Raw genomic sequence first — 27,399 nt, 5'->3', positions numbered from 1 at the left:
CAGGACACGCTGGCGGTGGCAGGAGGGAGCCTTCGGAGCAGCCCCCGCGGGGCGCGGGGATCCCCAGAGCCGCTCTGTGGCACGAATGCCAGCTCGACATGCCGCGGGCGCCAAGGCGCTCTGAGGGACGAGCCACAGGCCCTGCCGGGGCTTCACCAGCCCCCTCACGCTCGTCCATCTCCGTCTTTGCTCGGCCATCTCCGTCCTAGCTCGGGTGGCTCCGTTCCAGCTCGGCCATCTCCGTCCCTGATCGGCCATCTCCGCCCTAGTTCGGCTATCTCCGGCGCCGAGTAGTTTCCTCCCGGCTGGCGAGCGCGGCTTTCCCAGCTGTTTTCCGTCGACGCTCGGCTCTTTCCGCCTGCGCCTTCGGGTATTTCCGGCGGGCGATTCGGGTATTTCCGCCGCCGGTTCGGGCGGACTCGGCGCCCGCCGGCCTCGCTCGCTCCGGTAACGGTCGGTGCGGGTTCAAATGAGCCGCGGCCGGGCCGGGCCCCGCCGTGACTCGCTCTGAGCCGGGCCTGGACCGGGGCCGCCCCGCTCGGGCTCGGCGACCAGGAGGCGGAGGCCGGGGAGAGCAGGATGACGGTGCTGCAGGAACCCGTCCAGGTACCGACCCCCGGGCGGCTCAGGCCCCAGAGCCCGGCCCGGGCCGGGTTAGGCCGCCCCGCTCGCTCCGGGGCCGGGCCCCTCAGCCCGGGGGCCCGCAGGACCTGCAGCTCCTGCTCCGTCCCTCCCTCCCGCCGGCTTCCCCTCGCAGCCTCCCGTCCCCATCGCCATCCCCGGCCCGGCCGCCGCTGGCCCCCGGGCCCCGAGGGGCGTGGGGGTCTCTCGCAGCCGCTCCCGCTCCCGGGAAGGGCCCCCGCGGCTCCCCCGGGAGACCTGTTGCAGCTTCGCTCACCTTTCTGCCTTGGCTGCCGTGTCGTTTAAATGCTCGCAGCGTGCTCGGCTCCCTCCGTGCCGAGCGAGTGAAGGACGTTCCTCCTTCCCAAGGAGTTGGTTCCTTCGGATTGATGGGAGACCTGGGAGAGAACACAATGTAAATTTCGGGTTTTGTCGCGTTTTAGTCTCGCTGCAGTTGCTCTGATAGGTTTGCTGTTCTTGCGTTCAGCCTTCCCATCCAAAAGTCGTGATTCACAGAATCGAGCTGCTTTTTCTTTCCGCAGTTCCTGTATGCCCATTCTCTAACTATTCATAATCCTCATTAATCAGTCATTTTCTTTCCATGTTCGCATTATTTTTTAAAGTACATTTTTAGCATTTTAACAGGATGTTTTGGGCTTTTTTTCTTTTTTCTAGCTACAGCAAGAGGTTCCTGGCAGCAATGTCTTGTCAGAACACGATTGTGTTCTGTAATGAACACAGTGAGAATTCTTGTTTTTGGCTTTTTTCTCCCTAATGAAGAGGTGGAAGGGGGAGAGGAAGAAAGGCTCCTGTGGAACCATCCTGCTGACTTGACCCTGTCTGAGGAGGATGGTGGCAGTGAGGGCATTCTTGTAGACCAGGGGTTTGTGTCTTTGATGCCACCACTCTGCTCATCCCCTCTGAGAGCAGTGCTGGAAATGCTTTTGCAGTTGCCTCTGGGGCTGGGCTGCCTGTTTTGCAGCAGCTGGGTGTTGTAGGGATCACAATAGGAAAGGAAGCAGGAATGCACTGCGGGGTGAATGAGTGAGGCTGACAGGAAACAATACCAAATGTTTCCGGTGCTGTGCTAACTAGACTGACCAAGTGGAAATATCTGCTTTTCTGAGAGCTCCCCAATAGAAATGTGGGGTCTTGTTGTGCTGTTTCAGCAAGCTAAAGGCCTCTCTAATGCTGTTCTCCATTCTTAACCTCTTCCCAGCTTGGCTGTTTTGATGAGGCTTTGCTGTGTTGAATATGTCTACTTAGATTGACTTTCTCTATTTAGATTCTGCTTTTAAATGACAAATCACTCCTTTAGCTGTAGTTCTGCTGCTGTCAGTTTTACTGCTGTTCCTTGCTCACAGGAGTGCTGGTAAGTTTAGGAATTATTTGTGACTGGGTAAAGTCCATTGTGTCTCTGAATTCTCAGTTTAGCCGAAATCCACGTACTTAGCTCTGCTTTTATAATTTTCTTACATGAAATTATTGGGAAAGTTGACATTAGTTCTCAATTTTGTCATTGCAGAGATTTTTCCTGTCTATTTGTCTGTTCTCTCCCAGCCTTTCAGATGTCTACAGGGCTCAGCATTCCAGGGAAAAACTGTCATCCTTAGATCCTCACAGCTGTGATGTCACAGTGTGACATAAATAACAGAATTTGTGTTTCTATGTAGCTTTACAAGTGTTGTGCTTCAATTACGTGAAATTCACATCCCAGAAGGCATCCCAGTCACTTGTTAGGATTTTGCTAACTTTTAAAATTCTTTAAAGTTAAACAAAGTGCCAGAGTTGACAGCCCTGTGCTTTACTTCCTGGTACAGTTGATTTAAAGCCCTTCAATTCCAGCATAAAACTCTGTGTCCCATGTGCTGAGAAACAGGCTGGACGCCTTCCAAATACTTCTAAAAACATCTTGGAAAGAAAATGAGCACTTTGCTTGGAACTCAGCAGTTCAAGGTGATCATCTGCTGTGACTCACTGCAATGGTGCTTGAACTTGGCTGCAGGACCAATGTGTGCTCCTCCAGTGGGCAGAGTTTGTGTAACTGGGGAATGCAGCACTGCCCATCCCAGAGCTCTGCTCCTGCCTGCCCACCCTGAACACTAAAATCATGGCAGAATCTGCTTAGCCTGGCAATATAGGTTAAACAGCTTGCAAAATCATTTCCAAGGCAGTAGAACTGTCAGAAGAGAAGATCTCTTAAGAGCTCTTTGGCTTAAATCTGAAGTGACACTTGGACAATGCTCAGGATTTTCTGGGTAGAAGATGGACCTGTCTGAATTGGATTTTATTTCCTTGCCCTGCTTTCTGAAGATGTCTCACTGCAGGGCTGTGTATGGTAGTTTTGGAATTCCCTATTCATTTTGCATTTCAAATTGTTTTTAAAAAGAGTGATTAGGACCTGGAGGTTCATCTTCTCTGCAAGCACACTTGAATAAAATGTGGAAACACGTCCAATTTTTCTCCTTCCTGTGCCACAGGGCTGAGACCACTCTTCTGGTGTGGTTTAGCAATTGTGTACCACCAGTGCTGTGTTACATGCATTATGCTCCTTCTAGAACAAACTAAATTACTGTGCTGTATTGAGATTAATGTTCCTGTCCTAAATGGTGGGCAATAAATCCACTTCTTTGAGGCACAGTCATGGTTTAGACATCTGTTCTCATGGAAAATTGTTGCTGCATAGGTATGGCTGATTCCCTGCTCTTTTAGGAGAGTGTGAGTGAGGATCCAGACTCCAGCATGGGTCAGTTCAGAGCAGGAGGCACATTTTGGGCTGCAAAATGTTAATTGCTACAGAATGGGGACTCTACCAGCCCGTTTCTTGCTTTCACTGGACTCTGCTCCACAACGATTGATATTTGAGCCAGTGTGTAGTGTAACTTCTTACAAAGTGGCTGTGACATAGCTTCAGATCCCTCGTGTCCCCTCTTAGCCTTTGGCAGGATTGTTCCTGGCAACTTGCTCTTGTTTGAGCAATCAGATTGCCCTGATTTTCCCACTCCTACCCCCACACCTTTGTTTTGTAAGCTGGCTGAGTTACAGCCCTACAAAGACAGGATTTTTAACCTGCCACAACTTGGCTGGATTCACCTAAATGTCACTTGTGCCTTGGTGAAGGAGGAGCTGCTTTTGGGAGCAAGAGAAATGGGAGACCTTGGGCTGCTCTGCCTTCAGGATGGCTTAAAAGATTATAACCCTGGCCTTCCATCTCCCTTTGTCCTGCTCTGTCTGTGGGGTGTGGAACCACCTTCAGCCTGGGAGCTTCTCGAGGCAGCAGGGAGGAATCACTTCAGGAGGCTCTGAGGCTCAGTTATCTGAAATATGAAATACAATAAATGCAGAGAGGAACAGTAGTGTGTTTGTGTTGTAATGATCAAACTAAGAAATTCACTTTTGAATGTGTCCAAATACTTCCACACAAGCTTCAAAGCAGCTGTTGACTCCTGAAGTGTATTCTTGGGATCTGCTGATAGGAGGAAGCAGGCTCTGTAGGTTTGTGTGTAATATTCCCTGCACTGCTGGGAGCCCTGGTGTGTGCTGTTCATGATGGCTGTGTGGGCTTCCCGTGAAGAGAACGTGCACAGTTTTCACACCCTGTGTTTGTCAAGTTTGTGTTGGAAGAAGTAGCATATGGTACATGTAACTCTGATGTTTGGATTTTTTTTTTTTTTTAGATGTAATTGATGCTTGCCTTTCCCATGGGAGTAGCACTGCAGGGCACTATTGCTTTCCCTGTGGAAGATTTCTTTTAGTTTTGGGGTGCCTCATAGGTTTTAGAAGCAAATTCTATTTGTCGTTGGTTGCTAATGAGTATTAGAGAAATTTTAGATCACAGTGCCTTGAATTCCTGAGTTCAGATCTGGTTTGGGATCAGTAATAGCAAACCTGCAGAGTGGCTCTCTGCTGCTGATGGCAAAGGGCTCTGGAACTGGAGCAGGTGGAAGGAGCTGCTCTCCTGATCCCAGCACTGCCCACCTTGGAGCACAAACTGCTGAGCAGGCACAGCACCCTGGAGTAGGTGGGGAGGAAAGGCTGAAGGGACCTTCAATGATTTTTCATTTGCAGATAACAGACACCTAGCAGTTTGTGTGAAACCCTTTACCCCAGCCCTGGGCAGCTCTGTGTGCCAGCTGCTGGTGCAGTGAATGGCACCTGCTCTGCTGTGCACCTCTCTGCTTGTTTGTCCACTGCAGCTGTGCTGTCCTTCCAGTCCACACAAATACTGGCTGTCACAACCCCAAACCTGGGGCTCATGAGAAAGCAAACAGTATTTGGGAGCAGGATTTGGCTGAGTGTGAGAGCAAAATCAGCAGTAGATTGTGCTCATCTGTGCCTGTAGAGTACAACTTGTCTGTTTGATTTGCACTGCCCTTGTTGTGGGGTGCTGCTTCACAGCTGGTGGCAGTGAAGAAACCCAACAAAATGCTGCACAAAGAGCAGTGGGTCCTGTTCACCTTGGTCCCTCAGGGAACACTGATGCCTCTTCAGGGCAGGTCCTTTACACTAAGATGCTCAATCAGCACAAATCTCATCTTGGCCATCTTGAGCACTGAGAGGTTTCTGGGCCTGTTGGCTTTTGCTTTAATGGGATACTCTGACCAGCTGGGGTTGGATTTTGGTTTTAACTTTACTGAAGGTGGTGTTGTTTGGTGGTAGTTTGCAGTAATTCCCACTGAGTCATGCACCAAGATAAACTCAGTAATTTGAGGGCTTTGGATGATTGTGTGTGATAATGAGTGAGGAACACTCAGGCTGATTTGTGACTTCAGTGCAGAGTTGGGGGTTTTCGAAGCCCCCTTACTAACAGCTGCAACAATTACAACTCGTTCACACTCCCCTATCTTTCTATGGCTGTGAAAGCAATCTGGCCTTTGCCTTTAGGCAGTGGGGGAGGTGAGGGGTGTTTTCCAGCTCCACTGAAGTGTTTCTTGCCTTGCAGGCTGCTATCTGGCAAGCACTGAACCACTACGCCTACCGCGATGCCGTGTTCCTCGCAGAGAGGCTCTATGCAGAAGGTCTGTACTTGCCTATTCTAAAAATGATTGGGTTTTCCCAATTTGAATTTGTGAGCCTCTGCTCCTGCTTTGTTTTCCTCCTGTTCTGATAATGAAGTTTAGCTTTCTGCTTGGGGAAGGCTGAGGAATGGTTGGAAAATCAAGTCATGTACCAGCAGCAATGTTGTTTTATAGTAAAATCTCCTAGAAATTAAACTCAGATTTGTGTGTTTAAGTGCACTGTTTATAGTGATCTGGTTTATGGTATCAAATGGGAGAATGTTGGGGGTTTTTAATAACCCTCAAGCATTGCATGTCTTCCAAGGGCACTTGAGGATACATACAGCACACAAATTCTACAAATTGGCTTGACATTGAAAGCTGTCTTTGCTAATAATGCTGCTCAGATATGTTGATTGGCTCAAAGAGTCCTGTGATGGTGAGAGAAAAACACTGTGAGATTGAGACAGAGAGAATCAGAACATATGGAACAGGTGTCTCCTGCTGAATCCTGCTAATTGTTACTGCACTGTAAACCTGCCAGGCCTGGGATGTCTTGGATGGAGAGCAGGCAGCACTAACACAAATCTCTGCTTTCTCTGGGTCCTTCAAACACTTGTTGGTTGTGTTCTGGCACCTTTTATTTCTTCAACCTTTTCTCCATGACCTCAGATAAGCTTTTTGTTCTTCTGTACTTCTTTCTCCTTGATACTGGTGGTCAGCTTTCCTTCTCTATTTTGAAAGGTGTTTTTCACTAACCATTAACACAAAAAACACTCCAATCCTTAAGCTAAAATACAAGCATCATATAATTTCTCTTGCTAAACATCCTGAGTTTATAGTTTGAATTAAACTCTATAAGATATTTCATGCTCTGTTTTGTAATTAAATATTTTGCCTCCCATGCCCACAATGCAGTTCTTAACAATGGAAACACAAAGCTAAGCTTTGAGAAATAAAGGCTTCTTTTTCCTTTTGTTAGGGTTACAAATGGAATCTAGGGTGTGTGATCTGGTGCTGAAATGAGAAATGTTGTGTAGAATATCATGGAATCTGATAATCCAGGTGTTCATGGAGAAAAAAGTATTTTAGGGATGACAGAACTGCCCAGAGCACAACACACGGTGAGGTGCAGGAAAATGGTAGATTGAAGGTAATTGCCAAGGATTTAGGAACAAAGAGAATCCACTTTTTGCAGCAGCCAGGAGAAGAATACCTGACTTGCTAGTGACAGATCTTTACAGAGTAATTCTCTGTCAGGGTACTTCAAAGAGCCTTTTTCAGTGGCCAGCAGTGCTGAGAGAAAGCAGCATGAGTGCTGACACTTGGTGCAAGCAATTAACTGCTAACAAAACATCTGGCTCCTGCTTAAAGTGAGTGGTTGCACTGCAGAGTGGAAGCTGCAGAACTCAAATCCACTGGCTCCATGTTGGCAGGAGGGATTTCTCCCTGAGAAGAACTTCTTTTAACTCTGCCTGCAATTACTGTCCTTGATGGGACATCTGGGGCTTGGTCGTTTCCCAGAACTCTCAAAGTCTGTTCAAGTTGTAGATAAAAATTGATTTAACAACTTGAATTTTCAGAAAGGTCTTCTGGTGTTTTTAGGATAAGGCTAATAAAATGTCCTCTGTTTGGGTCTTCTGTTTCCATTGTCACTGTCCAAGTGATGACAAAGACTTAAAATAGCCAGTTTCCAGTGAAGCAAAGGATTTGGGCAGATTCCCAAAGAGGTTTTTATGCAGTGCTCATATTGATTTTTCTAAAGATTTCCCTATAAGTGGATGAACAAACATCAAAATTGTTTATTTAATGCTGAATTCCATTTGCAGGATAATGTCTTCTGAAAAGTATAAAGGTAATGTGGGTTTATTAATTGTTTGGAGTTTGAAGTTGCTTGTGTTCATACACAGATTTTGATTTACAATATCATTGTGTGAGAGTGATTTGAGTGTTACATTTGGGGAAATACAGAGAGTGGGTTAAGCCACCATGGATGTACAAAGTCTGAGTTTACAGAAAGGATTAAAGTTATTTCAGGGGTTAATTCTGTCTTTTATGGTTTAATCACAAGTGGGTCTGACCTGGGTCTCAAACCTGGCTGCCAAGTCAAGCTCTTTGAGTAGAATATCCTCAGTGTGGTACATAATTCACTGCCATGGAAGAAAATGTGGAAGCAAACATCAAATCTAAATAGTTCCAGTCTCTTCCATAAGAAAGTGTTTCTGCCCTGATCCCTCTTGTCTATTTAAATAGAGGTGACTTTTTCTGATGCTTGGGCTCTTCATCCAGAGTTTAGAAACTTGTGAGATCTCAGCTTGGGAAAAGGATTTATGGAATCACAGACTCCCAGAGTGGTTTGGGTTAGAAGGGACTGACCAACTTTAATAGTCATTAAAATCAGAAAATCTTCTGCACTGTGTCACGTGAAGGTGAAGCATTGAGTGCTTTAGAACAGGAACAGAAGTAAAATTGAACATGGAAAAAAAGACCACTTGAAATTGGATTAAAACTGGCTACCTGGGCTGGAATAGACCCTCCTTGTGCAAGCTGCTGTACTTTGTAAGAGGTGCTGTTGTGGCAGTGTCTGCAGCCCTGGAGCAGTGCAGAGTGTTGGTGGCAGGTGTGGTGACACTGGAGCCGAGTCAGCCTTGCTGTGCCCACCAGGCTGTCAGAGTAGCCCTGGCCTGGCTGCTTTGCTTGGCTTGCTGCTGTCCTGACTGCAAGCTGGCTCATCACTGACTCAGCTTGGGTAGCCAGAAGGGTCAATGTTCCTTTCCAGCTGTAGGTGTTGAGTTGATCTGCCTAGCCAAGGAAGTGGCAGAGGAAGTTTGGTAATCACCAGCAGATAAAGATGACTTCATTCAGGAATGAATTTCTGATACCAATACCCATTTTCTCCCAGCTTGTCCATAGCTGGCTTTGACCCCCTGCCCCCAAATGGTTTGTAGTGAAGTGATGAGCTGCTAACAGTTGGTTTTGTCTGCAGTACACTCAGAAGAAGCACTGTTTTTACTGGCCACGTGTTACTACCGCTCAGGAAAGGCCTACAAAGCTTACAGGCTCCTGAAGGGACACAGCTGCACCACCCCCCAGTGCAAATACCTGCTTGCCAAGTGTTGTGTGGACCTCAGCAAGTGAGTAAATCCTTCCTGTTCTCTCAGGCTTACAAATGGATTTGTTGTTTCTGCTTGGATTTCTCTTTGGAAGATGTCACTTTGTTTAAAAATTCATTGGTCCTTCAGCACAAAAGATGATAAGTTTGATTTATTTTGCTTTCAGATATGGATCTTATGAGCATTAACCATGTTGCAAAAATCTCTGAAAGTTGTTGAGTAACTTAGACAGGAATTGCCAAGCTGTGCAGAGAGAAAACAGACCTCTTAAGAGCTAATTCATGCAGCTCTGCCTTGTTTTCTTGTGGGGTGATCTCTGCTGATAGGAGTGTACACCTACAAGTAAAATTGCAAGTGGTGGCAACAAAAGGTGATTTGTTTGTTTGGGCTGAGATGCCTGAAAAGTGCCTCCCACCCCAGCAGTTGTATAAAGTAATTTTGAAGCCTGACAGCCATTCTGTGTGAGTGGTGCTGCTCCTGCAGGTGGGGGAGGTGCAAATTGAGCCTTTGTTCTCCTTTTGAGCCCTTCTTGCAGGAAAGAAGGGCATTAAAATCCAAAATCTCTGCCATACCCAATATTGGCTCTAAACTCAGAGCTTGGCCCTTGCAGATTGTATTTCTTTGGGAAACAAAGCCAAATTAAGCACTGCTACAACTTAGATAAATCACCTTCAAAGATCAAGTGTTTGAGGATTTTCTTGTCCTTGATGCTAGGATTGATCACTTTTCCAAAAGTCATGCTGTATTTTGTGCCACTGCTTTTGGGTTTTTGTTTCTCTTCCCTCCCAGTAGAGCTGTTTGACTGCAGTCCTGCTTCTCCCTGTTGTAGAGGAATCCATCAGTTGCTTAACATTCATTTACAGGAACTGCTTTGTGCTTTAAAACCTGTGAACACTGACAGTGGATTTCTGTTTTTGTTTGCAGCAGGGTGAAAACACTGGAGTGCCAGTACTGTGAGCCTTGTAACCCCTTTAAACCTCTTGTTTTTTAAAAAGGCTTGCAGAAGGAGAGCAGATCTTGTCTGGTGGAGTGTTGAATAAACAGAAAAGCCATGATGACATTGTTATGGAGTTTGGTGACTCTGCATGCTTTACACTCTCCTTACTGGGACATGTCTACTGGTAACGTTGATTTTTCATTTTGCCCAATAAAGTTGGGAGGTTTTTACCTGACCAAGGCCAGGTTTAGTCAAGCATCTCCTTAGTCATTACAGGAGACAGCTCTCTCTGGGTTACACCATTTTGGAGCACCATAAATTCAGGTGGATAGTTGTGGAATCAGTCTGGTTTGGGAATGCAAGAATGATTTTTGTTTTCACCCAAAGACTGAAAACACAAATTCCTCTTTCCCATGTGGATAAAAATGCAACCCAAGAGTCTGAGATTTTATATTCCTTTGGATTTGCTCTGTATTCTTCCATAAGAAAGTCTTTCAGCTTGTTTCTCAGTGTTACCATTCAGATTTTTACTATCTGTTTGTATGTGTAGCTCTAACCTTCAAATCAAAGTTCTGAGGGTGCCAGGCAGAATAACTTGACAAATTAAAGTGTTTTGATTTTGCTAAGATGCAAGATAGGTTTCAGTAATTGTGAATGATTGAATAGGAATAGTTGGGCTCTTGGATTTTTCTCTGCTATATCTATTTTAATTATTTTCAAAATTATTTTTTTGTTAGCCAAATACTTAAGTGTTCAGTTTGTCCCCTAATTTCTTTGCAAAAATATAATCCATAGATATCTAAGATGGCTGGAAGGCTGGCAATCTGTTAGCAAAAAGCGAAACAAGCTGTTGCAAAGAATTGCATCTTCCTAAAAATGAAAATTCTCAAGCTATTCTAGTGCTTATGTAACTTTTTTTGACAACTGTATCTAAATATGTCAACTTCAAAAGAACTCAGTATTTCTCAGGCTTGAAAAATGAGGAATGTTTCTATGCCTCTCAACATGGTTTTGTTTTTCAACTCCTCTTCTGGAAACTCTCTTGAACAGAAGTGCTGTTCTGAAGTTTCCCTGTGAACTGTTTCATTCTTTCTGCAGCAAGACAGACCGGCTTGCCAAAGGATCAGAATGTTACCAAAAGAGCCTTAGTTTAAATCCTTTCCTCTGGTCCCCTTTTGAATCACTATGTGAAATAGGTGAGTCTGCAGAACCTTTTTACTCATGTCATTCTTTGAAGAGATTTTTGTGAGCAGCAGTTAATTTAAAATACTTTACCATTGCTTAAAACTTCTGTCTTGTTTTCTTCCATTTTCATTATTTATACATTTTTGGATCTAACAATCCAAATGTGCTTTCCAGCCTACATTTAGTAGACACTTAAAAACTGTTCCTGAGAATAGCTTGACAAAATAATAAAGGGAAATTTTAAAATTTTTTGATTGTTCACAACACTTCTGCTTTAGTACAAAGGGCTCAGAGTGACCTGGTCTAGTGAAGGGTGTCCCTGCTTATTGCAGAGGGTTGGGATGAGGTGTTCTGTAAGGTCCCTTCCAACCCAAATGTTCTGTGATTCTATGAAAGGTTTTAAAACACTTCTAAAACCCTTTGTCCTCTGTCCTTGACTCAGACTGAATAATCAGTGTATAGACTCAGGAATAACTAGTGATGTCCTTCCACTCTTACAGGTGAAAAGCCAGATCCTGACCAAACATTTAAATTAACATCCTTACAGAACTTCAGCAGCTGTCTGCCCAACACTTGCACAACAGTGGTGTCAAATCACAACATATCCCACAGACAGCCTGAGAGTGTCCTCATGGAGACACCCCAGGACACCATTGTGAGTTTTGCTCAAATCATTGTAAAATCATTTGCTAAAATCAGCTCCTTTTCCCAGCTTAACTGGAAAGCATGAATTGTACCCCGAGTACCTAAGAGCTGCCTTTTGTTCTTCAGGAGTTGAACAGAATCAACCTGGAATCCTCCAATTCCAAGTATTCCTCCCTGAATTCAGACTCTTCCATGTCGTACATCGACTCGGCTGTGATCTCCTCAGATCCTGTCCCTCTGGGCTCAGGCACTGCCATCCTGGCCAAACAGGCTCAAAATAAACCAAAAACTGGAAGGAGTTTGCTGGGGGGACCTGCAGCTTTGAGCCCTCTGACTCCAAGGTGAGTCCTTGGCACGGGCAGCTGCTGGCTGGGGTCTGGTGCTGCTCAGAGCACTGACACACAGCCAGTGCTGCTGCAATTGTAAACACAGCTGGACAAGGGAAACCCAAACAACTTGAGGAGCTGCTCCTGCTCCTAGTGTTGATCTCTTCTGGTTTTTAAACAAACAGTTGGTTATTTGGAGAGGAATCGTTGATCCGAGATATTGCTTATTGTCCTTATTTCCCATTTTTTGGTTTTTTTACCCCAATTTTGGGTCCCTTTTCCTGTTTTTTGGGTTTTCTCCCCCTGGTTTCAGGTCCCTTTTCCTATTTTTGAGATTTTTTCCTCCCAATTTTTGGGTCCCATTTCATTATTTTGGGTCTCTTTTGCCATTGAAAAATCTCTGAAGCTACTGCTTTGGAATAAACATTATTGTGAAGGCTGCTGTACAGAGCTTTTCTTGAAGCACAGCTCCTAATGGTGCTGTGGGGCCCTTCCAGTTCAGGATATTCCATGATCTGGGGCTCTGTTTTACCCCTACATCAGAGCAGCTCTCCAGCTCTCACATTCACACACTGACTGTTCCTCTCTGGTTTGTTCTCAGCTTTGGGATTTTGCCACTGGAAACCCCAAGCCCTGGAGATGGCTCCTATTTACAGAACTACACCAACTCCTCCTCTGTGATCGATGTGCCATCCACTGGAGCACCTTCAAAGAAGGTACCTGGTGTTCTGGAGCTCAGCTGCTCTGACAGCTTGACAATGCTCTTTAGAGAAGAATCCATAACACACAGAAAACCAGGAGCTAAGTTTTTCCCCCCAGCTGCCCAGGCTGTGCTTGCTGGGCTGACCTAGGGAAGATCTGTGCTCTGTCCACCTCCCATCACACAGGGTTGTGCAAACAACAGCTCATTCAAACTTTTCAGTTTGCAGGGTGGAGTGTGAAGACTTGGAATTTTTGGTTATTAAATGTATTTTCTGAAGCCTGATCTACTGATCTCTTGCAAGTAGTTCTTGAATTGTAGTTTACAGACTAGAGTAATAAAAATCCTGCTGCTGGTCTGTGAAAGGCTGAGAGAATGGCCCTGTTTTACTCAGCAAAGTCTTGGGCAGGGGAAACTAAAAATTGTCTGTTTTACTCAGGAAGAACTGCTGTAGTTGCCATAGAGATAAATGAGAGGTGGAATGTTGGTGACAGTTGAAGAACTATTTGTTCCTTTCTAAAAACAAAAACCTGAGGATTTTTCCCTGTATTTTTAGTAAATCTACAAGTTGCATGAAAGGTGTTGGTGTTTTATAGAGGACAGTATTTTGAAATAGTGTTGAATCCCCCACAAAGCAGAACCTGAGTTGCCATATCTGCTCTGGATGAATCTTGATGCTCACCTTGCTGAATTTCCCACTCTGAAAGGGAAATCTGGGACCTGTGCTGAACCAGTCAGTTAAAAATGGGCTTTGTTTGGCTGAGCCAGTTCCCATCCTGTACCTGCCCAGGACCATTTGAAAACAGTGGCTTGTGGTGAACTGTGCACATGTAGGAAGGTGAATTGAAATGGAAAATGGTAAATGGAAATAAAGGCAGTAAGGTGCAGCTCTGAGAGCTGAAAGGCTTTGGGGAGTCACATGGGATTTGCTGCTCTTCAGTTGCTTTGAGTGTGACAAAAGGTATAAATTCCACTACTCCACACTTAGACCCTGCCCATTTGGAGCTGTGCTACTTCCAAAACACAAATATTTAATACATTTTAGTAAACAGCTTAAATTGTGGTTTATGCTTTGTCCAGTGCAAGTGGTGACTGTGCCAGTTCCACTTTGCTCTCCCAGTTTTGTGTCAGACAAGGTTTGGTGGAGCTGTGCCTGAGCAGAGCAGTTTCCTAGGAAACACTTACATTAGGATGAATCCAAAGGCTTCCTGTCTGAGTGGGCAAGTTTCCTTGCTGGCCACCTAAAGCATCCTCTGGTGACAGAATCTGGAAAGGAAGGGCTGAGCTTTAGAGGCTGGATAATGCACAGACTGGCATTGCTTCTGCTGCTGTTGATGCACTTGTCCCTTTCTGGTGTCCTTTCCAAACAGCCCTCACTGAATTGAATAATTGAATGCTGGTGTCCCTGGAGTGGGCAGAGAGATAATTTTTTAAAGCTGTTTTTTAAAAATAGGAAGAGGAGGATCTGTTCTGAAAACAGGCTGAGGTGCTCTGCAGTTTATGAATGTTTTCTGAGCAGGATTGTAATAGGATAATTCAAAAACCTTTTTCTTTCTGTTTTTTTTGGTTTGTTTGGTTTTTTTTTCTTTACAACTTTCTGCAGGAAAAACCCTTTAGATATGATGGCTTTTAGTTCCCGTTTGTTCTTGCACATGCCTTTTAACATACAGTTTCTTGCCACTAGGTGGAGATTCTATATCTTCAAATAATGGGCATAAGCTTTGCAAACTTGGTGTTAGTAACAGGTGGAAGGAGAAACACTTTTGGTGGCTTCCCCTGGGGATGGGGGAACCCTCTCCTTGATTGATTCTCCTTTGGTGGGTGGAGTGGGTTGGGTTTGGCACAGCAGAGGTGGAAGCTCCTGGATGCCATCATAACAAACCTGTGCAAACTGTGTTGTGCAGAGTGTCAGCAGGATCAGCCAGGCTGGAACAAAATCTGTCTTCTCCCAGAGTGGGAACAGCCGGGAGGTCACTCCAGTTCTTGTTGCACAGACACAGAGCTCTGGTCCTCAGACAAGGTAACAAACCCCAGTCCTGAGCATCTCTGTTCAAAGCAAAGCTGACAGCTGTGAGTGCTGAAGGTGGAGCACAGGCACTTACCTGCAGTGTTTGTTTCCAGCACCACACCTCAGGTATTGAGCCCCACCATTGCTGCTCCCCCCAACGCGCTGCCTCGGCGGAGCTCCCGCCTGTTCACCAGCGACAGCTCCACCACCAAGGTACCACAGCTGCCCCCAGCCCAGCTCCTGCCCCCAGCCCAGCTCCTGCCCCCAGCCCAGCTCCTGCCCCCCTGCCCCAGCCCCTGCCCCACCCTGCAGCTCCTCCTGCTCCCTGAGCTCTCAGCGGAGCTCCCGCCTGTTCACCAGCGACAGCTCCACCACCAAGGTACCACAGCTGCCCCTGCCCCCCTGCCTCCTGCCCCCCTGCCCCTACTCCTGCCCCCAGCCCAGCCCTGCAGCTTCTCCTGCTCCTTGAGCTCTCATCAGTTCACAGCTGCCTGCAGTGAGCAGGGCAGGGCTGGGCACAGCCTGTGCACATCATTGTGCACAATTTGCTCTCACCTTTGGATTTCTCAATTTAAAAGACTCTTATGTGTGTAACTCCTTTTTTTCTTATTCACAGGAAAATAGCAAAAAATTAAAAATGAAGTTTCCGCCTAAGATTCCAAACAGAAAAACAAAAAGTAAAACAAATAAGGGAGGAATAACTCAACCAAACTTAAATGACAGTTTGGAAATTACCAAACTGGACTCTTCCATCATTTCAGAAGGGAAAATTTCCACTGTTGCACCACAAATCCAAGCTTTCACTCTGCAGAAGGCAGCAGCAGGTCTGTTTGAGCATTGGACTGGAGTAAAATCTGATCTCTCTGGGTTTTAATGTTGCTTCAGTATTTACTTCTTTCCCATTTCATTTGGTCTGCAGCTCTCACCTTTGTGTTGTGATAAAAACTGATGTAATTCAACATCCTATTGTTAACTTAGAGGCATGTGAAGAAAGATGAGAGTGGTAATTGTCAGCAGATATATCTTGCAAACTCTGATCCTTATTAATGATTAGAGTATTTTCAAAGTATTGATATAGAAAGTATTATAAACAATTATGCAGTGTATTAATTCTGATAGAATAAGTAATATTGTAAGTGTTATGTTGTTGTAAGATATAAGTTAAAAATTTTAAAGTATATAATTTATGGCAGTGCTATTATTACCCTTGGAAACTGATTCAGAGGAGTTGCTCAGCCATCTCCCCTCAACATGGCCTTTATGTGGTCTGCTCTCCCTTGGTATTTCCCATTTGTGTAAAAACAAGTCTTTATTTTGGTTGTCAGAAAATCCTGAGCAAAATGCAGAATTCCCCTCTTCTGGCTCAGGGGTGTTTGCAGCAGCAGGAGGTGTATCCATGGCCACCAGGCCTGTGGCTCAGGCCTAGAGGAGAGTTTGAAAAGCTGCTGAAAGGGCACAGCTCCACTCCTCTGAGCCCTGAGTTTAAGGACTCATTAGGCTGATATTCAGAATATCATGCTCATGTTAATTAAGTGTATAATGTTAAACCTTGTTTGGAAACTCCTGAAAGGTTTTCATAGGCAAATTCAGGAGCAGTGCACAGGGGAGAGCTTTTGGAATTAGCACTTCCAAGGAAATAAGTCTCAGCTGTCTTCTTTTCTTTCTTTTCCCCCCACTTTTTATTTATTGTGTTTTTCTCCTAGAAGGTTTGATGAGCCTTCTCCGGGACATGGGGAAAGGTTATTTGGCCTTGTGCTCCTACAACTGTAAAGAAGCCATCAACATTTTGAGCCATTTGCCATCCCACCACTACAACACAGGCTGGGTGCTGTGCCAAATTGGGAGAGCTTACTTTGAGCTGGCAGAGTACATGCAGGTAGGAGCTGGGGCTGGGCCTTCTCCTCTCTGGGCTCTGGCAGTTCTAACTAAACCTGCAGATCTCCTGGCTAATCTCTGGGGAGTTTGCAGCTCTGGTAAATGGATAAATATCAAGTGGATTTAGATCTTGGATCTGCTTTGTTTAGAGCTTTGTTATTTCCTCTTGTATCCAAGTGTTGGGGTCTCTTCCTTGTGTCTCCTGTCCTGTGCTGATAGAATTGTTTGCACTGTGCTGTTTTAGAATAGATCACTCAACAGTTGGAGCTCTAAACCAAAAAACCTCCCCATTCTAGTTAATTCTGATCACATCAGTGACCCAGTTTCCCTTGCAGCCTCTGAAATGAGCATTGGCACAGCTGAGGTGACACCAAACTGCTCCAGAATCAGAAGTGAGCAGTTGAGGGGAATCCCACAGCTCCCTCTCCTTGGCACTGCTGTCCTGACAGCTGATGTCCCTGTTTGCTGAGGTTTTCAAACACTCCTTGGCACAATGTGTGCAGGAGACAGAGGAGAGGGAGGTTTTGAGCTGTTTCAAGAGGGAATATGCTGGGTGCTTTCAGAGGATATTTAGAAAGGTGAGGGTACACATTTTCATCACTGAATTCCAGAATGATTTGGGTTGAAAGAGACCTCAAAGCTCATTTATTCCCACCCCTGCCATGGCAGGGACACTTCCCACTGTCCCATTGCTCCAGCCCCAGTGTCCCCCCTGTCCCTGGGCACTGCCAGGGATCCAGGGCCAGCTTCTGTGCCAGCCCTGCCCACCCTGCCAGGATCAATTCCTGCCCAATATCCCATCCAGCCCTGCCATCTGGCAGTGTAAAACCATCACCCCTGATCCTGCCACTCTTTATTGGGATGCTTAACCATCCCAACTGGCCCATAACAGTCTGTTGCACTCTTTCTGATTTTGTGGCTGGTGTTTTTGCCTCACTCAGGCATGGATAGAAGCAGGAATGCAGCTGAGTCAGCAGGAGGGAGAGCTGGCTGCATTCCTGCTGGCAGAAATATCCTGGGATACAGTCACTTCCTTCCCTTGAAAGGAAAGCTCCAGCACTTGCAGCTCTGTGTGGAACACTTACAAAGCAAAGAGGATGCTTAGGCTGGACAAGAGGCCTTGGACCTTGGCCTCTGTGCTCTGCCTTGCTGGGTGGGATTTTATTTTGAGTTTCATTTCTGTTCTCAGGCTGAGAGAATATTTTCAGAAGTGAGGAGGATTGAAAACTACAGAGTAGAAGGCATGGAAATCTATTCAACCACACTCTGGCATCTGCAGAAAGATGTTGCCCTTTCAGTTCTTTCTAAGGATTTGACAGACATGGATAAAAACTCACCAGAGGTACAGAATGTGTGGGATTGGGTGAGAGGTGGGGAGCTGTACATGGTAAAATCAGTGATTGAGAGCAGAGCTTTGGGCAGTGTGGTCTCCAGTGGGAAACACCTGAACATGGCAGAATGCAGAGTTGTCTGTTGAGCTGCTGATGCCTGAAATGGCTCCTTGCAATGTGAATATCAGCTTGTGTGGAGCAGGTTGAAACCTTTTATCTGTTAATGGTTATTTCAATTTGCCTTGGCATTATTCAGCCAGGCAGATTATGAGTCAGTCACTCCTGCTGCTGCCAGTGTTTAGAGATAAGGAATATCTTTTTCCTGTACCTTTTAATTGCTGTAGTTAATTCACTGGCACTTAAAATGTTTGTTCTAGAATTTGTTTGCAGACAAAAGATTGCACATTTTTATACCAAAACCCATTAAACTGCAGGGTGTGTGATAATGTAGTCACAATGTGCCAAAACCCAGAGATCTTTCAATGAATGTAAAAATAAAAGATGTGAGTTGATAAATGTGCTCTTAAGAATTGAGCAAACTAGAGAGGCTGTTGGAAATCTCTTTGGTGGAGGAGGAAATCCAATTCATGTTGTCCTGTTAGTTTGTCTAAGAGTGGAAAACTCAAAGCCAGTGAAGCAGTTGGTGGTTGTAGTAAGATTAGTCAGGATAGAGGGAAATGCAGATTCTAATCCAAGGAGTGGAAAATAGTTCTGTGCTTCAGCAGTGATGCCAAAAATCTGGGGCAGTGAGGGACCCTGTGGTATTGACAGTCTTGATGGGCCCTGAGCAGCAGGGAAAGAGGAGGTTGTTGCTAAAATTCTTCCTCTGCGGATTTCCAGATTTGTCAGTTGGAGGGAGCTGAGGAAATAAAGTACCATCTCCTTCCTTGTTATTCTTAAGTATCAAAGATGTTTTATATCTTGCCTTTCCAACAGCTTCAAGAGCTTTAGTCATTAGTCATCAGAGGATCTAAGTGGCACAGACTTGTTGGGTGTCCATGGACTCTCCATTTCTGTTTCAGCTTGCTTGTTTATTTATTTTAGGAGGTGTGTTTAGCCCTGCTTGCCTCACAGGAGTAAGCCTGAGCTAACTGTTGGTTTATTCCTGTTTTTAAATTTTAATCTAGGAGTAAGTTATTTATAATGATTTAAAGCAGAACAGATAAATGTGTTCAGCTCAAACTCAGAGTTGTAAAAAGGATTCTGCTGTTCCAGGCCTGGTGTGCTGCAGGAAACTGCTTCAGCTTGCAGAGGGAGCACGACATTGCCATCAAGTTCTTCCAGAGAGCCATCCAGGTGGATCCAAACTATGCCTATGCCTACACCCTGCTGGGCCACGAGTTTGTGCTGACAGAGGAGCTGGACAAAGCCTTGGCCTGTTTCAGGAATGCCATCAGGGTCAACCCCCGGCACTACAACGCCTGGTGAGCCCCCCTGGCATGGCCCTGCTGCTCCCTGGGGGCAGGATCCCTGCTGAGGAGCCCCCCTGGCATGGCCCTGCTGCTCCCTGGGGGCAGGATCCCTGCTGAGGAGCCCCCCTGGCATGGCCCTGCTGAGGAGCCCCCCTGGCATGGCCCTGCTGCTCCCTGGGGGCAGGATCCCTGCTGAGGAGCCCCCCTGGCTCTGCCCCTGCTGCTCCCTGGGGGCAGGATCCCTGCTGAGGGCCCCCCTGGCATGGCCCTGCTGCTCCCTGGGGCAGGATCCCTGCTGAGGAGCCCCCCTGGCATGGCCCTGCTGCTCCCTGGGGGCAGGATCCCTGCTGAGGGCCCCCCTGGCACTGCCCCTGCTGCTCCCTGGGGGCAGGATCCCTGCTGAGGGCCCCCCTGGCATGGCCCTGCTGCTCCCTGGGGGCATGGCCCTGCTGAGGAGCCCCCCTGGCATGGCCCTGCTGAGGAACCCCCCTGGCACTGCCCCTGCTGCTCCCTGGGGGCATGGCCCTGCTGAGGAGCCCCCCTGGCATGGCCCTGCTGTAATGTGACAGTCACACTCTGCTTTGGGAAGGGACCTTGCAGCCCATCCAGTTCCTCCCCTTTCCACCTCCCACCACCCCAGCTCCCTGCCCCTGCTCCCTCCTGGAAGGGAGCAGAGCCATTCCTGCAGAAGGTGGGGAGGTTGCTTTCACAAGCAAGGCAAAAAAATGGGATTTTTGTCGTTTTTCAGATTGTTTCTGCTGTATTGCCCCAGTTATTTTGTTCTGCTGGACAGCATTCTTTGTGCATTCTGTTCTCTCAGTTGCATTGGAGAGATGAGATCTCAGCCTCTTCATGCCTCAGGACACACTTAGTTTCTTACAGCTTTTTAATCTGTAAAGCAGTAAAGGTTAGATCTGTGAGTGTGAGCCACTTGGTGTTAACAGCTCTTTATTGAGCAGTTACTTAGCCAGTCTTGCTGTGTGTCACACATCAGTTCTTCAGCTACCCAACAGATAAAGAGAGAAATGTTCAGACAGAATCCCTTCCCACCCTAGATGGGGTTGGCAAGGCTACAAACCATTGCTGCCATGCCATGGTCACTGGCAGAAATGAACTTGGCTAAAGTGCAGTGCTGTTTACCAGAATTGTTTCCCTGCTGCAGGTACGGGTTGGGGATGATTTATTACAAACAGGAGAAGTTCAGTCTGGCAGAAATGCATTTCCAGAAAGCACTTGATATCAACCCTCAGAGCTCAGTCCTGCTGTGTCACATTGGAGTAGTAAGTACATGGCACTTAAATGGGGTGAGGAGGGTTTTTCTTCTGTGGGGAGGCTTGTTCAGACTTGGTCTAGAATTGGGCAAATACTTTTCAAAGAGAGCAGACTGTAAGTAAACATGGTCAGAAGGGTTTGTCCTTGCCCTGCAGATGAGCTGCTGTTTTTCCCCTTTTGGAATTGTTCTCTCTTTGTGTGCCAGGTCCAACATGCACTGAAAAAATCTGAGAAGGCTTTGGACACTTTGAACAAAGCCATCAACATCGACCCCAAGAACCCACTATGCAAATTCCATAGAGCCTCAGTGTTATTTGCAAATGAGAAGTACAAGGTCAGTCTTGGTGCTCCTGGCAGCCTTGAAATTCCTGGAGCTGGGAATGGGGATGCCTTGGGAGCTGAACATTCACAGGGCACCCTGGGGAGCAGCAGGGCTTGCAGGAGGAGCTGGGACATGGGAAGCCTTTGCTTTGGCAAGTGCCACCCTCACCTGGGTGGTCTCTCTTAGATGTTTGGATTGTAATAAAATCTGGGGCCAGCAGGTGTTGCTTTTTAAATTATTATTGTAGTCTGACCCACTCTTAGGAGTTTATGCTAAATTGCTAAAAAAACTCAGCCAACTGCCCCATATCCAATTCCAGCAAGAAGAACCAGCTGTTTTCAAGGTTGTGTGGAGTGAAAAGTTAGAAGTGAAGCATTTTGGGCTGATCCCCTGCTGACCTGAACCCTGTTTAGAGTAAGAGAAGATCTTCCCACAGTGTTTATCCTCTGGCCAGTGTTTTTTGGCTCCAGAAGACAAGCCAAGTCTCTTTTGAAACTTGCTTCAGAAACCTGTGTGCGCATTGAAAGGGAAAAGTTCAAACTTTTTTTTTATTTCTAACTGCAGACTAAATATTTTTCAGTTGAATTTCCTAGTGATGCCAGGTGACTGTCACAGCAAACAGCTCCAGCATCAAGAATTAGTTTAAAAGTGAAGTAAAGTTTCACTAGAAGTGTTGGTTTCAAATGTCTAACATGAACACTTTCCAACCTTTCAGTCGGCTTTACAAGAACTTGAAGAACTGAAACAGATTGTTCCCAAAGAGTCTCTTGTTTACTTTTTAATAGGAAAGGTAGGTAAAACTTCACTGTGGTTGCAAGTTCTTCTGTTTCCTTTACTGCTTAAGGAGGAAAATTTGATGCTTGTCACTAAGATGCTTCCACTTGGAGCAGTATTCTAAAAATTCCCAAAACTTTAAATAAGGCTTAGTGCTCAGAGCTGTATTATGTGCCAGCTTTTAAATGCAAAGGAGAGTTAAAGAGAGCTGGAGATGATAGTCCATCCCTCAGTCAGCAGAGCTGGTTATTTGCACATGGAACTGAAAATATTAAATGACATTCTTGTGCATTGTGTCAGAAATCCTGAATAAGAAGCAGCTACATTCCAACCTTTCTTGTGTGAAATGCCACAGAAGTGATCTGGTGACAGAAATCCTCCTTCCCACCTCCTCTGCTGATGAGCTTTAAATAACTTCTGCAACTTTCTGCTGGGGGGTGTCTGGTCACTTGGAAGCACCAAGACAAACTTCCCTCTAATGCAGCACTGGAGAACTCTCTGTCAGCAGGATTTCTTTATTTTGTTTAAAGAGAGGTAAAAGGATTTGAAATGTTCACTGGTATTTGTCCAGGAGTAGCTGGACCTCTAAACTGGCATGAGAGGGGCCATGTCTTGATAAACTGAAGTATTTTCACTGTTTAAGTGATCCACACAGATAACTAACTTCATCTACCCTTAATGATAAAGAATCTCTCAGCTGCCAGTTTATTTTTTTATTATTATTTTTAAATAGAAACACTTGCTCTTTCTACACATAATCATTTCCCTTGGGACTCACATAATGAATTTTTCATATCCACCCTCTTGCTTTCCCTCAAACATCACTGAACTGTGGCTCAGAACATTCACTGGCCAACCCTTCAAGCAGCAGCTTCATGTTAAATGTAGCCTCTTCTGCTTTTTTATCTTTAGGTGTATAAAAAGCTGGGTCAGACACACCTGGCCCTGATGAACTTCTCGTGGGCAATGGACCTGGATCCCAAAGGAGCCAACAACCAGATCAAGGAGGCCATTGACAAGCGTTACCTGCCCGACGACGAGGAGCCCATCACCCGTGAGGAGCAGATCAGTGAATGCTACCCCTACGAGTCAGGTGTGTGCCAGCTGTGCCAGGGGACAGCTGGGACACTGCCCAGGGCTGTGCCAGCAGTGCCAGCTGTGTGCCAGCAGTGCCAGGGGAGAGCTGAGACACTGCCCAGGGCTGTGCCAGCAGTGCCAGCTGTGCCAGGGGACAGCTGGGACACTGCCCAGGGCTGTGCCAGCAGTGCCAGGGGACAGCTGAGGCACTGCCCAGGGCTGTGCCAGCAGTGCCAGCTGTGCCAGGGGACAGCTGGGACACTGCCCAGGGCTGTGCCAGCAGTGCCAGGGGACAGCTGGGACACTGCCCAGGGGTGTGCCAGCTGTGTGCCAGCAGTGCCAGGGGACAGCTGAGGCACTGCCCAGGGGTGAGGAGCCAGCTGTGTGCCAGCAGCCCTGGGGCAGTGCCAGGGGTCATGGCTGAGACACTCCTGCCCAGAAAGCAAGAACTCTGCAGGCTCTTCACTCAGAATTCATTCATTTCCCTACAGAAAGCACAGCATGAAGGGTTGTGAAATTCCTTTGGATGTAGTAGGACAGAGATGGTGGTAACTCTAAATTTGTACAAATGATGGGTGGCTTTAAAAGTATTCCAGGAGAGCAAGACATTCCCAGGGCTGCAAGTATTCCATCATAAAGCATCAAATAATTTCAGAGTAAATGAATGGCAACTGAAGTTGTCTGTAGATGCTTTTTCAGAAGTTAAAGTGGATGTTGGATGTGCTAAACATAAAAGGTAGCTTGGTAGGTCATGGAAGTGGTTTGATTTGGATCAAGAGAAAATAAAACACTGTGGGGAGTAATTCACACAAAGGAACAGACAGGTTTTTCTTCCCTCAGCTTTTGATCATGAACTTAAATTCCATAAAGCATGGACAGTCATAAATATTGACCTATCTGCAGGCTGAAATGGAGATAGAAAATAAATGCTAAATAAGCAATTTAATTCTCTTCCTGCAAAGAAGGAAATACAGCAGGATTTGGTTTCTTTATTAATAGACAAATGCTGTGTCCTGCAATTCCAGATTCTCAACTGAAAAGCAGGGAAAGGTGACAGCTGTGTATCACGTTGGTTTTTATGGGTCCTGTGTTTCTTTTAATATGGAAACTTTACCCTGCACTGCACTTCAAGGAGTATCCTGAGTTTCTCTCCCTGCTGCTGTAATTGGGGTAATTTGAGCCCCAGCTCCCTGGGCTGAGCCTGTTCTGACCAGGAGATGGAGACAGAGACTGGAACTGCTGAGCAACACCTGAGCAGTGTACAGAAAAAACCCCAAAGACCAACCAAATAAGGGGGGAAAAAAAGGAAAAAAGCCAACAGCTTGATCTGTCCAATAAACCAAACAAAATGAGTGTTGGGCAGTGTCCCAGCTGAGCTGCCCTGGCTGTGTGGAAGAGTCCCACAGCCTCAGCTGGGTACATGGCACAAATCCCAGTACTTTGGGGAATGTCTGGTTTGTTTTTCTGTGCTGGGCTGGGCGGGGCAGGGGCTCTGCAGCCCCCTGAGCCCAGGTGTCTCTCCCTGCAGTGGGCACAGATGAGTCCCAGGAGAGCAGCATGACGGACGCGGACGACACGCAGCTGCACGCCGTGGAAAGTGATGAATTTTAACCTCCAAGAGCCACTGTCTGAGCTTGAGTGTGTGTGACTGGTACTGTCGTGTTGTCCCCTTCCTTGGCACCCTGGGTTCTCCATCTCTGAGCCAGCACTGTCCTTGTTCTCCACTGACACCACCTCTGAGTGCTCCTCAGACCTGAGCTCAGCAGAGTTCATGGCAGTGCAATGTCCAGCTGCTGCTGAGTCTCACTAGTTGGCTCTTACACACTTGTGGCAGTGACTGAGGAGAAAATGCTGGTTTTGGACTCCCCCTTGCTGGAAAAAACTATCATGGAAGACTTGTGGTTTGCTGTATGGAAGCCAGTAGGTGTGGGGATAGTACTAATGACAAGGTGTCTTGTTCTTTTTCCAGAAATGTGTCTTAGTTTGGTTCTTTCTTGGTAAGCAGAGTGCTGAACCTCATTTCCAAGTTCTCCAAGGACAGTGTTGACAAACAGGCTGTTCAAGACTTTTGCTTATTGTAGTGTAACTGAAATGCCAGGGAGTGTCAGTGACCTTAAAGCTGCAGTGTCTCCAGTGAGCAACCAGGACTGGGCGTGTGTCAGGCCACGTGGAGCACCCCTGGCCCTGCCCAGAGTGCAGCTGCAGGAGAATCCCATTGCAGCATCAGAGCTTTCATCAGATGCTTTCCTGTTCTAACCAAGAGTTAATTTATTCACCTGGTTTTGGAAAGGTCAGTGTTTACTTTGTATTTCTGTCAGCACCACCTTGCTTCATTTTTCACGCACCCCTTGACTTGTTCTTCCCCTTTGAAGAATAAAAATTAATAAAGGGAAAAATCAAGAGAGAAATGTAGATACAAGTGTAATGTGAAACATCAAACCCTTAGTCCTGTGAGAGTGGGAAGATTGGAAGCCTTAATGCAATCAGAACCTTGGTCAAACGCATCAAATAATTGTCTCAGATCTCCTTAGGTCTGGTATCACTTTGGAAACTGTTTTGTGAAGTATGGTCCAAGCAGAATGCAAAAATGTGCAATTATCTGTCTCTTCCCTTATTTTTAAGCTGTTCTTTCAGTTTCCCATTCTAGGAACACTCTTCTTTGCTCCAGGGTCTGTTCTTGGGAGGAGAAAGCTGTGCCACGTTAGTGAGTCCACACTGCTCTCTGTAGCATTCTGCAGCAGCAATTGGTGCCCTTTGTGCAGTGATGATAAAGAAAGTGTATGATACAAGCAGTTTTAAAGAGCAATTTATGCCTAATAAATTGGGAATGATACAAATTTCATAGCAATGTATTTGTTGTGATCAGTCTTAATGGTTATTTTTCTTTTTTTTTTTTTATCTATTGATTTTTAGGTGTCTCTTAGTTTCCTTTTTACTCCAATTTCTTTTGAATTCTGTCCTTGTCCACTTGGCACCTCTTCTGTCCCAGCTTCTCTCTGGCCAAGAGCCACATGGGCACCTTAATCCTTTGAAAAATCATCCCCAAGTTCTGAGCAAAACCAGAATGCTGTGTTTTGGGTTTTTTTTTTTTTTTTTAAGTAGGCGGATGGGCAGTGAAAAATGGGCTTCACCCATGAAGGGTGAACAAGCCATGTAAAATCTGAGGGAGTAAAGGAGGTTAAAGAAGCTTTGTGCCTCTGCCCTGCACTTGGGCCAGCTGGCTCTGAGCTGGTGGATGTGGCTGGGCTGGGGCTGCTCTGGGCTCCTTCCCCTCCTGCCTCTGCTGCTCTTCAGCCCCCATCCCTCCCTGCAGGAGTCTGAGCACTGCTGGAATGCCACTAATTACTGTGTTAATTGGCTTCCTTTGGCTTCCCAGCAGAAAGCAGGAGGAAGCAGGTGCTATTTGCTTTTCCATAACAAATGTTCGTGTGGGGAGCAGAGATCCAGGAATTGCAGGGGCTTTTTTTCCTTTTTCTTTGTTCCCTGAAAAATGCAGTAAAACTTCCAAACCCCTGGAAAAAGCTCTTAATTCAGCTGGGATGTTCAAAGGATGTTTGTGCTAGTTGGGAGATTTAATATGTAAAAGCATTCCTGGCTTTATATGTTCATCCTACCTTAAAGGTATTTTCTTTTTTCCCAAGAATCCAGGGTCACATTTAGCCCATGCTGCTATTTTACATTCTAAGGAAAACCACAAAATTAGTATTGAAGGACTAAAATCTGGCTCTTTGAGGAGGGACGGAGGGGAGGAGGCTGAGCATGGAGGCACTGGCAGGCAGGTGAGCAAGTTTTCACTGAAGAGAATTAGGAAAATGTCATTTTCTTACAACAAACTATGAAAGAATGCAGAGTGTGGGTGTGGTGTTACTATTTGCATTGAAACAATGTAATTTGTCTCTTTTTTTCTTGACTTTTTTTTTTGCTTGATTTTTTTTTTTTAATTTCAAAAATTGTACAGTCCTAGGGGGAAAAAAAAAGTCTTTTCTGTTAATATATTTGCAATTCATGAAAGGATGTGGAAATTCCAAATAAATTACTTTTAAAAGCAGGCTTAGCCCCAGGTGCTTTGGGTCAGGGGTGGGACTTGTCCTTCAGGAGTTGGGCAAGTAGCAGAGATGGGGGAGTTTGAGGGCCCCTTGGGGTGCACAGGGCTCGTTTCTGTGTAAATCTGCCACAGCCTTCAGGGGGGCTGGAACTGGGGCTGAGGAGGGAGCTGAGAGCTGCCTGTGACAACAGGGGGACAACAGAGCCCCCCCAGCCCGGCTGGCAGAGCTGGGGCTCACCTGGGCAGGAGCAGCTGCAGGCAGAGCTCAGAGCCCTGCCAGGCCTGGGGGGCTGCAGAGGGGCTGGGGACAGGGCAGGAGGGGCTGGGGACAGGGCAGGGGGGTAGGGGACAGGGCTGGGGACAGGGCAGGAGGGGCTGGGGACAGGGCAGGGGGGTAGAGGACAGGGCAGGAGGGGCAGGACACAGGGCAGGAGGGGCTGGGGACAGGGCAGGAGGGGCAGGACACAGGGCAGGAGGGGCAGGACACAGGGCAGGAGGGGCTGGGGACAGGGCTGGGGACAGGGCAGGGGGGTAGGGGACAGGGCTGGGGACAGGGCAGGGGACAGGGCAGGAGGGGCTGGGGACAGGGCAGGAGGGGCAGGGGACAGGGCAGGGGGGCTGGGGACAGGGCAGGGGACAGGGCAGGAGGGGCTGGGGACAGGGCAGGAGGGGCAGGACACAAGGCAGGAGGGGCTGGGGACAGGGCAGGGGGGTAGGGGACAGGGCAGGGCAGGGCAGGGAGGGGCAGGACACAGGGCA

At 46.6% G+C, this 27,399-nt stretch overlaps 1 protein-coding gene across 1 annotated transcript; it reads left to right on the top strand.

Annotated features, from left to right (window-relative positions):
• The first annotated feature begins 390 nt into the window (after positions 1 to 390).
• Positions 391 to 26,643, top strand: CDC27 (cell division cycle 27). Its single transcript, XM_079327850.1, has 20 exons — positions 391 to 606; positions 5,564 to 5,639; positions 8,605 to 8,752; positions 9,727 to 9,852; positions 10,767 to 10,864; positions 11,354 to 11,508; positions 11,625 to 11,839; positions 12,426 to 12,540; positions 14,429 to 14,544; positions 14,646 to 14,745; positions 15,149 to 15,356; positions 16,236 to 16,408; positions 17,597 to 17,749; positions 18,954 to 19,162; positions 20,313 to 20,430; positions 20,628 to 20,756; positions 21,460 to 21,534; positions 22,431 to 22,611; positions 24,124 to 25,708; positions 25,813 to 26,643. The coding sequence occupies exons 1-19, from the start codon at positions 580 to 582 to the stop codon at positions 24,204 to 24,206; spliced, it is 2,505 nt and encodes an 834-aa protein (XP_079183976.1). The 5' UTR covers positions 391 to 579; the 3' UTR covers positions 24,207 to 25,708; positions 25,813 to 26,643.
• The last annotated feature ends 756 nt before the right edge of the window (positions 26,644 to 27,399 follow it).

Source organism: Erithacus rubecula (assembly GCF_903797595.1).
Source record: "Erithacus rubecula genome assembly, chromosome: 27".
In the NCBI taxonomy this organism is placed as follows: Eukaryota; Metazoa; Chordata; class Aves; order Passeriformes; family Muscicapidae; genus Erithacus; species Erithacus rubecula.
Note: the sequence above shows the minus strand (reverse complement) of the source record. Positions and strands in the feature narration are given on the sequence as shown.